The sequence below is a fragment of the Triticum aestivum genome, chromosome 4B (genome assembly GCF_018294505.1).
Source record: "Triticum aestivum cultivar Chinese Spring chromosome 4B, IWGSC CS RefSeq v2.1, whole genome shotgun sequence".
Lineage (NCBI taxonomy): Eukaryota > Viridiplantae > Streptophyta > Magnoliopsida > Poales > Poaceae > Triticum > Triticum aestivum.
Window position 1 is genome coordinate 23,940,765 of NC_057804.1, and position 11,686 is coordinate 23,952,450.

Genomic DNA, 11,686 nt, shown 5'->3' on the forward strand with positions numbered 1-11,686 from the left:
ATATTTCTTGTTCTTTTTTGCGAGAAAACTTTTCATCTATTCATCTTCAATCATGACAGTACAATCAACACCAGAAATAATAAAAATTGCATCCAAATCCGTAGACCATCTAACAAAAATTAAAGACAACTCAATATGTCTAGCACCTGCAAGTTTCTGCGTAGATATTACGTGGCTTGCGCATAAAACAAATTAGGCCTGTTATTTTTGCCTAGGTCACCATCCAGTTCTCTTAATCTTATCGGGTGTGAATTCAAATAAGAGGTGCCGGGATCATAGTCGATTGAGACTTAAAGTGCACACCCGTGCACCAACGTGAAACTACTGAGGCTACAATTGCATATGCACCGGTTGCACGCACATATAAGATCTGACAAATATAGCAAAGCAGTATGAATAAAGATCATATGATGCTAAAACATCCTCTAGAGCATGGATTTACTACTAATGAAGTCCCGGAGATAGCGAGTTATAATAGCATAAACGTACTCTACAACCTGGGTTTTATAGAGTCCCAACTATGCATTTACGGAACTAAATTACTGACTTGGCTAGCAAGCTAGTTGGAGAACCACTTGAAATATCTGTTGCGTAGCCACGAAGTTTCTTGGCAGCTTAAGTGATTTGAAACTAGCAAGATTTAAACATGTTACTCTAATTAGATTCCCATACCTAAAGACTAATTAAAGAGCGTGTTCGTGTGGTTGAATTGACTAAACCCTCCGCTTGAAAGTGCTAGAAACACGTGCACGCACGTACCGGAAAACAGAGACAAAACTAATTCAAAAGTTAAGACATATAGATCCGTAGCTCACGCACACAAGGAGGGAAGAGAGAAGAATATTTTAGACCCTAACTAGACTAGACCTCATGTACAAGTTTTCAGCAGCGTGTTTTGTAGAACTGAAAAATTGGTCAGCTTCGTTGTTCTTTGTAGTCTAAGGATCTGGATGTAATTTACGTTACATTTTTGTGCTCTTTTTACTGCTATATCATTTGACGAACATATAAGTAAAATATTATAAAATTACAAATAAATTAATGAAGGGGGGGGGGGGGGGGTAAAAGGAAAAACAGAAGAACAAAAATGGTCGAGCCGGCCGGCGAGACAAGCAGGATCTGTCCGTATCGCCGGCGATCACATGCCCCCACATGCGGCCCTCGCCTCGGCACCCTCGTCGTCGTTTGCGTGTGCGTGCATGCATGTGCGCGCTGCAGCTACAGTACGGCGCACACGTAAACTACCACAGGAATTCTCGTGCAAAACAGTGGTGTTCTTTACACTTCGCTCTCCTACTGGTCTACGTGCGACGTCTGATGCCAGTGGGCGACATGGCTATTTGTATATGCCACGCAACAAATGCAACTGGCCCCGCATTGCCCCCATTCCCTGCCTAGCTAGCTTGTTGGGTGTTTGCTCACTCAACACGGCCTAGATTGTGTGGCTAGTCCGCTAGTGGCACATGGCGAAGAGCGGCTAGGTCGGTCTCTTTTCATGCAAATTGATACTAGGGGTCATATAATATATACTCCGTCCATTACTAAATATAAACATTTTTAGAGATTTAATACGGACTACATATGGAGCAAAATAAAAAATCTACACTGTAAAATACATATATACATCCGTATGTACCTTATATTTTATGTTAGACCTTTTCCAAATTTTTGCAACAAAATTTCGAAACTACAAAGTTAAAATCGGACAAACGAGAACAATGCAATAGTCATGTACTACCTCTGTATCTAAATATAAGATGTTTTTGATATTTAGAGACCAAAGGTAGTAGTTAACATGCAGTTAGTATATACTCCCTTCGTTCTTAAATATTCCCTCCGTCCGAAAATACTTGTCAGAGAAGTTCTTAAATAGTCCTAGATACATCCATTTCTATCCATTTATGCGACAAGTATCTCCGGACTGAGGGAGTATAAATCTTTTTAGATATTTCAATATAGATTATATACGGAGCAAAATGAATGAATCAACACTCTAAAATACCTCTATATACATTGCCCCTAGCCGCCGCCACCACCAAGGCGACTAGGGAGGCGATCTCTTTCCTCCGATCTTCACCGGCCGGGGCACTGGCCCCCTCTCCCTTCGGCTGCTCCGGCGGCAGGAGGGAGGGGGGACCCCGTTCCTCCGCTCTGTAGTTAGGTTTTGGATTTGTAGGTCGTGGTGCGTCGTTGAGGTGGTGGGAGTGGCGCCCGGACGAATAAATCTGCCTCAACTCCACTCCCACACCGGCAGTGCCCTTCATGGCGGCGTCTCGGAGCTCATGGCATCGTGTCTCTGCCAATCCCACAGATCGGCAACGTTAGGGTTCATGGATGGTGTTGGCGAGGCGGCGGCGGCGACTCCATCAGGTGTGTCTCTCCTTCTGCTCTGTCCCCGTTGCTGTGGCGTTGTCTCCGACGTCATGGTGGAGCAAGGAGGTTTTGTCGTTCAGGAGTACGCGCTGGCGGTTGTCTGTGCAAGTGACAGCTGGAAGATGGAGTTTCTTGTGCTGGGTCTGTGGTCGAAGGCTGGCAGTTCTGATTTCCTCCTGGAGGTTTTGTTGTTCAGGAGTACGCGCGGGCGGTTGTCTGTGCAAGTGACAGCTGGAAGATGGAGTTTCTTGTGCTGGGTCCGTGGTCGTCATGCGGGGGTGTCAGTTCTGAAGTTCGATGGCGTGTCCGGGGACATGTTGCCCCGGTCTGATTCTTTCAATGGCTATGGTTTTGCTTCTTGCAAACTACTTTGGAGGTCCGTAAAGCTGTTGATCAGCGATGGAGCCGCGTCGAGCTTGGGTGAAGAGGTGATCTGTCTTTTTACACTTTGATGGCTGCTTCGGTGGTGTCGAAGGAAAAGGGCAGGCGCTGGTATTTTGCATAGGATTTTCCTATTTTTTTCAGTCATGTATGGTCGGTGCTTACGTGCCTTGTAACATGATCTTTATTCTATATAAATGAGACGCGTATTACCATGCAAAAAAAAGCCTCTATATACATTCTTATACAGTCCATATTAAAATATCTAAAAAAGTCTTATATTTAGAAACGTAGGGAGTAGTACAAAAAAGAAAATAGTGGAAGTAATGTTCTTATGTACAATCAATAATATCAGCAAAGTGGCTAAAGACTGGTGAAGGGAAACCCTGAAATAGGTAGGAAGAGATACTATTATTTTTTGGGGAAAGGAATCGGGGAAATTAATAAAACATCGTCCTCTTTATATTTACCAAAAAGAGACCATCGAATATTCCTTCACTCTCGACGCAGGAGTACTTCAAATTTTGTCAAGATGTTATTTTCACGAATCCACACTCGCTGATCGAGACGAATCAATCCCACCGTTTGACGCCGCGAGAGATTCTTTGGAAGTCCGAAAGTGAAGGCAGGGAGTATATCCGATTCCATTGACACCAAATGGAATTAATTTCATGCCTCACAATAAGCGACGTGCTATCCATCCATCCATCCAGAGTTCCTATGGCACGCAGGTTCATCGAACCTGGACGCCTTCTACCATTTCCAAAACCACGTCCAGGTCCATGGCAGAAACCCAGGGCCGGTTACTGCCTTTGAGCCTTTGACACGGTACGCCAAGGTTTTCCCCAAGATAATGAGAAAGTGAGGCTTGTGATGGCAGTTTCGTACACCTCGGAAAGCGTGCTAGGCCGTTGTTTTCTACTACTGGCCCGCGCGCAAACGGACGCAAAGGTGCCGGCGGTGTCCGCGTCAGCGGCGGACACCGTGACAGGAGTATCTAAACGGAATCGCTCCGTGGCAGACAAGTCGGAATGGCTCCGTCCGATGCACCAGCTGATGATGAAGGGCGAACCTCAACAACGTACTGGTGATGCGGACTGTGGGCCTTGTTACCAGTGTTACAAAAACACACACAAAATAACGAAGAAATGGTATAGCAAAAATTTCTCTTCTGCCACTGCTACAGCGCTGTCACACACACCAGTCGCTGGAAGGAATTACAGTACGTAAATTAATTCGTTGCGTGGATTGAGCGGTCAAAACGGGGAGAAAATTAAACCCCCAGAGAAGACGGCGGAGACGCGGGAGGAAAAGCGAGAAGGAAATGATTTGCAGAGACTCGGAAAACCGGCCCGTGATGCACTCGAAAAAAAAACGGCAAGAGCGCGCGGTAAACCGGAGTTACTGTGGGGGGCCATTTACTTTGCGCCACTTTTCGGCACGGGAGAAACGGCTTTAAATACGGCCGGCTCTCGCCCCCTCATCTCCTCCCCCACAGCGAGCCAATTTAGCCAGCCAGCGAGCGCAATCCCTAGCGTCGACGCCCATTCCCCCGTCCGCCCGCCCGCCCTTCCCCGCCCATTCCTGCCACGATCCCTCGGCCGCGGTCGGGTCGCCATGGGAATGGGGCCGCTCGAGAACGCCGCGGCCGTCGATGGCGCGCCGGTGGTGACCGCGGCGGCGGCGGGAGGGGGGTCGTACGCGCTGCTGCAGTGCGGGGAGGACTCGGCGTACGTGCGGGACGCGTACGGGGGCTACTTCGAGGTGTTCCGCGCGCTGCTGGCCGAGGACGGGGAGCGGTGGCGGGTGTACCGCGCCGTGCGCGGGGAGCTGCCGTCTGACGACGACGCGGCCGGCATCGACGGGTTCGTCATCTCCGGCAGCTGCAGCGACGCGCACGGCGACGAGCCCTGGATCCTCGCCCTCGTCGACCTCATCCGGCGCCAGCTCGCCGCCGGCAAGCGCGTCCTCGGCGTCTGCTTCGGCCACCAGGTGCGTCCGTCCGTCGACCCGGTCCTTCGATTCTTGGTTGGGTTGGGTTGGGTTGGCCTCGGCGTCTGGTCCGGAGGGCAGGATGGTAATTGAAGCCGCTCCTTGTTCTTTCCGTGTGAGATCGAGCCGGTGGGCTCCGAGGTTGGCGCCTCGCAATCGGACAGGCCGCGACAGCTGAGAGGAGTGGCGCCCTTCTAGGGCCTTCCATGCTTCTCCTACCCATTTTCTTTACCATGCGCTCGGCCGGTAAAACCAGCAGGGTAAAAGTAAAAACACACGCAGATTCTCACCGAGAAATGCGAAATGTTTTTGAAGCGTTGGCACAAAGCTTAAATCTGAATAGCACAGGGCTGCATTGCACAGTAAATAAACAAATATACAAGCGGGGGTACACTTGGTTGCAGTTAAGTATTCAGATGACAGGATGCATCTAGTCGGGGTTAAACAAATGCTTTTCTATTCGCAAAAAAATTGCTTTTGTGCAACACACAGCTGAATTATTTTTGTTGTTTTACCCGCGAAAAAAATATATTGTTTGTAAGCTTGTGTTTGCAAAAAAGTAAATAAACGATTTATAAATTGTTCTTACTGTATGCTCAGGAGTTAATTTACTTTAAAATCAATTTGCAAAGAATCAGTTTGTACAAACGAGCGAGATCTCAGCGCCCGTGGCCACCTTCGTGGCCAGGAATCCCCCGGGAGCTGCCGTGGGTCCCACCTCCAAGCCACCGTAAGATTTTGACGTGCACTCCGGCTGGCTTCTCTGAGCAAGCACGTGACGTGGCCGCTTAGAGGTTACAGTTTTGCTAGAACTCATTTAGATGAGATATAATTTGGTCTCATTCATCTTTTATAGTCATTGGATGTGATGCTATAAGATGCGTGTGTGCTGACGTGGGTTGTATCTGCTCTTGTTTTCAAAGTGAATGAGACCAAATTATATCTCATCTAGATGAGTTCTAGGTACTCCCTAGAGGTTAACTACAAACTCGTCTAGTTTAACGCCTATCCACGTGGGCCAACGCGGCGTTGCCGGGTTCCGCCCGCCACTTGCCGGTAAATCAAGCATGCAAGCATCTCCCGCTGTTTCCCAGTCAGCCAGCGCGCCAGTTGCACATTTGATTAGGTTACCGCCCGGAGCCGGAGCCCCGGTTGTTTTGCTTGTTTGAACATTTCAAACGCTGCAACTTGCACGCACGCCGGCGGCGTGATGCATCTAACTAACCGGCCCTTTCGAACCGGCCGGTCGCTTTGCGGACGACGCCACCGCCGTCGTGCTCATGCGTGCAAGCCAGCGGCCATGCACCCGCTTGCCGCCAGCTTTTTGCCTCCTTTTTTGCGTGCGTGGCGTAGCTGCGAAAACGTATCAGTGACGTGGCGATCCGCCTTTCATCCGAGGTTGGGTGTCGGTGGAACATTTTTTCGAGGAAATTTGGTTAAGGTCGTCTTCTCATACATCGGCTGTTGACGGATATGGCTGCCCCTGGCTATTATCCAAGAGGCGATCTATCTTGTAGTAAAGCTCGACTTGGGTTGCTGTTCTTGGATACGTAATTTAGACGTCAAACTCTTTTCCAATCTGTATAATATCACTGTCCTGACCTCACCAGTTATTATTTTTTAAAGAAAAATTAACGATGATAGGCTTGAGATGCAAGTGCGATACTGCAAAAGTCAGAGCTCCCTTCCCGGAGCCGTACAAGCCCGGCCGTCGAGTGGGTCAAGACATGTCATGGCATCGCATGTCATGTTCGCGACAGCAGCTAGTGCGAGACCTGAATTCTTTTCGAGTCTTGCTACACACACGATGCAGTTGGACGATGCACAGACGATGGATTAAATCTGGCCGGACAAACGTTGATTGAGAAGGGCGTCGGCCGCTGGATTTACGTGTCGTGCATAGATCGGTCACTTGTGTCGTGCATGGAGCAATTTCGATTCTTTTCTCCCAGAGATCACCTACGTACGGTAGATAATGGAAGTGCACAGATGCGTAGGTTGCCCACGATTCACGGTCCCAAGAAAACGACGCTGCTTAACCCTGAAAACAATGGCTTCAGTCCAACAGGCTGAATTTCGATGTGATCTGCCGCCGGGTCCCGCTGTTGCCGGTGACCGATGGCAGCCGGAAACTTGATCCTCTGTCGCAACGCGCTTGGCTCTGGCGCATGATGATGATGTCGGGTTACGCGTATATGTTAGCATGCCTCGCTGTCATTCATCACGTAGTAGCTGTATTTGTACTTCAGAATATTTACTCGTCGCAATCTGAGAAATGCTAAACTGATGATCATTGTTGGCTCGTACTAGCAGTCTTTTTCTTGTTGCAAATGAATTGTCAGCATAAACAGGGAGCGGCGAATTAACGGTAGTTTTCTTCATTGCAGATCCTGTGCCGGGCGCTGGGCGGCAAGACCGGGAGGTCGTGCAAGGGGTGGGACATCGGCGTCAGCTGCATCCACCCCACCGCCGCGGCGGCGAGGCTCTTCGCGCCGCTCAAGATGCCGGTGCACCTGCCCATCATCGAGTTCCACCAGGACGAGGTACTCATACAGATTCAGAGTTTTTACTGTTCTCCTGCATGTCAATGTCATTTTCAGTGTGCTAATGTGATGCTGTTCTGACAAACTCTCAGGTGTGGGAGCTGCCAGCTCACGCGGAGGTGCTGGCCCGGTCGGACAAGACCGGCGTGGAGATGTTCCGGCTGGGCGACCGCGCCATGGGCGTCCAGGGCCACCCCGAGTACAGCAAGGACATCCTCATGAGCATCGCCGACCGCCTCCTCCGCCAGAACCTCCTCCTGGTAAACCTCCAGACCACTTCTTTTTTTCTTTTTCTGCTGCAAGTGCGATCGATCTTCTATGTCAGACGAAAACTAATAACCGATGATCGTCGTTGCGTGTGTGCAGGACTGTCAGGTGGACGTGGCCAAGGCGAGCTTCGACGTGCGGCAGCCGGACAAGGAGTTCTGGAAGAAGGTGTGCCGGGGCTTCCTCAAGGGCAGGCTCCAGCCGCAGCAGCAGCAGCAGCCGAAGCAGCAACATAAGGTGCAGCTATAGGAGTCGGAGGATGAAACGGCGGCAGCTCCGACAAGAAGGCGGTGCCGCCGGAGGAGGAGGAGGAGAAGGACATAGTAGCGTTACTGAGCTGGGGGGGTTGCGATTGCGAGCCTAGAATTAATCCTTATTTTTCTGCTTCGGAGCTTGACATTCACCATCATCATCATCATCATCATCTTGTACAGAAACCGCCTATTTATTCGAAGCATTAATAAACAGCGATCGATGCTAATTTGGCAGTCTCTCGTTTCTGTTGACGATGTTCTCTGCTCGGAGAAGCTTCCCGTCGGATTTTCTCCCATGTTCTGTTTTTGAGCTAGTGAGTGAGTGAGTGAGCTGTCTGTCTCTGACTACCTTTAGCTCTTGAAGAGGTTGTTAAGATTGGACAAGGTGACGGAGCAGGACGGCTCAACCTTCTTCAACAACAAGTCTGACCCCATGGAGGTTGGAGTAATGGAACGATCCATGTCTAACAGTCTGGTGAAAATGAACCCCCTCCTCGGTTGTCCGAACTGTCTGGTGAGAACGTCTCTTTGTATATGTTAAATATGTTTTTGAGCTAGTGAGTGAGTGAGTGAGCTGTCCGTCTCTGCCTACTTTTATTGAAGAGGTTGTTAAGATTGGGCAGCAAGGTGACGGAGCAGGACGGCTCAACCGTCTTCAACAACAAGCCTGACCTCCTCCGTGGAGGTTGGAGGAATGGACTGATCCATGCCGAAGCGCGCCGAAAGTGAACCTCCTCCGCGGCGAAAACTCTGCTGAAAGTGAACCCTCCTCCGCGGCTACTCACATTCAGGAGCGCGCCGAGGCTTCCGTCGATGACACTGGAATCGAACTGTTCATCCTATCCCACATGTGTTGTGCAGAAATCGAGCCGTATTCAAACATCGACGGTCCGCGCCGGACTTGCAGGTAGCAGTACCGATCTGCCGGTGACAACGATTTGCACGACCGGCTGGCTGACAGTGGTACCGAATTTTCGCCGACTGCCACGCATTGTTTGCAGGGCGTTCAGGTTCACTGAACGGCAGGCACTTGCCTGCCGTGATGTGGTGATGCGGGTAGAGGTCGCCGTCACGCTACATCTACAGAGGTACAGGACCACGCCTACGCGTACAGCGACCATTCACTAGCTTCGACATGGGATTTAAGATGTGACACGGAGCTGACTTGTCAACAGCACGTTTGAATTTTATTCCCAACGAGACCGTTTTTTTTCTGCGGTGCCTCGAGATTATACCTGGCCATGGGAAGCCCGGCCCGGCCGTCCCGGCCCGACCCTGCCCCCGGGCCGGGCCCGGGCCTAGATTTGAGCCCGAAGGCCGGGTCGGGCCGGGCCCGTCATTTCTGCATTTTTCTGAAGGTCGGGCCGGGCTCGGGCCTAGATTTGAGCCCGAAGGCCGGGTCAGGCCGGGCCCGTCATTTCTGCGTTTTTCTGAAGGTCGGGCCAGGCTCGAGCCCAGAAAACGGGCCTGATGGTGGAGCCAGGCCGAGCCCGGGCATGGATTTTTTGCGTCGGGCTTGGCTAGGCCCGGCCCGAAGCCTGGCCTGGGCCGAGGTATGGCCAGGTATACTCGAGATATATAACAAGCCAAACGAGCTAAGAGCATCTCTAGCCAATCCCTTAATAACAACTTCACAAAATTTTATGTTTTGAGAAGTTAACCATATATAACCGAACCCTCAAAGCGAACAAGTTAACTCCTAAACCCAGCTCAACTCTCTCAAATTTACTCGGGCGCGACTACTTCTAAAGAAGAATAAGTCTCTCCCAACTCCCACCTGAGGCGCTTCCTCTTCCTGCCACCGCCGCTAATGTCGTTACTGCCGCCACCGCAGGTCCCGACTTCGACAGGAGTGGAACCGCATGATCTCCTCCGCAACCCCGTTGGTGCTACACCGCCATCCACGCCAAGGAAGCAACTGGGGACGAAGAATGTGGTGCGGCCCGTCATGTCGTCAACAAAGGCTAACGGCGGCCGCGATGACGACCGCTCGTGCTCCGCTTGCTCCGCCCAGCGGCAAGGCAAGGAAGCCGGTAAGGCCCTCACTGAGGCGGCGCGAAGAAGTAAAAAGAGCACAAAGAAGACATCCATACCGACATCGTGCCTACTCCAACAATGCTCTTCGCTTTGAGCACGAAATTGAAGTAATCATCCTCTGCCTCCTCTCTAGTCTTAAACCCTTCATAACAGTTGTTTTTGTAATCATACACTTGTTCATGGCATGTCTGTCATGAATCATACACTCATGGACACCTCCCTATGTACATCACATATATCACTTCATCTACCAAGATAGAGGAACAAGCTTTCAACAAGCGGGAGAAGATACACAATGTTAGAAGAACACATGGAACATAAGCATTAACGATTCATGATTCATATACACAAAAGCATCACAAGTTCTACTCAAGTTCGGCTCTGAGTCGACATCGACAACTACATTCTCTACACTACAAAAAAATACACTTCCGTGATGATACGTGTTTGTCACAGTAGGTCGTGTTTTTTGTCATGCATGTACATCCATGAAGATTTTATGACAAAATCAAGATAGTCATAAATGTGCTGTCGTAGAAGTGTTCCATGACATTACCAAAGTTATCATCACGGAAGTGTCCACTTCCATGACGATAAATCGCGCGTTACAGAAGTGCTTTCGTCAAGGATGACCGACACGTGGCATCCATCGTAACGGAATGTCGTTAAGCTATCGGGTCGGGGTTTGGATCCGATAACCCGTTAACAGCCCCGACCAATGGGGATTTTCCACGTGTAAAATCATCATTGGCTGGAGGAAACACGTATCGGCTCATCGTTGGGACAGATGTCATCCACTCATTGGACAAAAGGCGCCTATGATACGTCGACACGTGGCATGGCCTAACAGTGGCCCATTCCTGTGAAAAGGCCGACCCGTTTGACTTGGTCAAAAGGTGACGGGCCGGCCCATGGAAAGCCTGTTAACGTAATGTTCGCATATAGCCCATTTACAGCCTGCTAACCCAAGGCCCGTTACGCCCTATCCGAATTAGGCCTAGTAGCATCATCTGGGCCATCCAATATGATTCCAGACCGTTTTCACTTCTGGCCCAGGTATGACCCATGACGTCTTTCGGCCCATATGAGGCCCTTTGTAACTATTGGCCCATTAACGGCCCGTGGTGAAACTGGCCCGTAATGAACACTTTATCACTTTACACCCATTAACGGCCCGTGGTGAAACTGGCCCGTAATGAACAGTGTATCACTTTATACCCATTAACGGCCCGTTATTCCGCTGGGCCGTTTCCAGCCCAAGTTATCTTTCGACCTTCAGAGGGCCCATTTATTCTTGGGCTCATTTGCAGCATTCGGTTACTTACGGCCCGTTACTGTCATGTTCTGCTTGTGGGCCAAATTCAGCCCATCGTTACAGTCGGCCCGTTTGTGGACTGTTAATCTGTTGGGCCGTTTTCATAGCATCACCAAATATGGCCTATTAACAGCCCGTTATGGTCAGCCCATAAAACGTACGATTTCCATTAAAGGCCCGTCTACGGCCCATTAGAGGACCGTGCAAGACCCATAAATGAGTCGGCCTTTACAAGGCCCATGGATCCTACGAGACGTAGAAGACCCATGGATCCTACGAGACGTAGAAGGCCCATGGATCCTACGGCCCATTGAAGGCCCATGGATCCTACGGCCCGTACATGGCCCATGGATCGTACGGCCCGTGAAGGGCCATGGTCGAGCGAGTTGGACCCCGTTTGAACGATATAGCATATTCAAAGAATTATCCTACTCAATACTATCACATCTAAAAAGCATACACTATACAACAAAGAGATCAAGACATAGAAAGGTAGAATAATCCTACACTATACAATAAAGAAA

The 11,686-nt window shown here is 50.1% G+C and overlaps 1 protein-coding gene across 1 annotated transcript; it reads left to right on the forward strand.

The window, feature by feature from the left end:
- Window positions 1–4,232: 4,232 nt before the first annotated feature.
- LOC123090702 (gamma-glutamyl peptidase 5) lies at window positions 4,233–8,047 on the forward strand. Its single transcript, XM_044512032.1, has 4 exons — window positions 4,233–4,746; window positions 7,134–7,289; window positions 7,382–7,549; window positions 7,656–8,047. The coding sequence occupies exons 1-4, from the start codon at window positions 4,372–4,374 to the stop codon at window positions 7,803–7,805; spliced, it is 849 nt and encodes a 282-aa protein (XP_044367967.1). The 5' UTR covers window positions 4,233–4,371; the 3' UTR covers window positions 7,806–8,047.
- The last annotated feature ends 3,639 nt before the right edge of the window (window positions 8,048–11,686 follow it).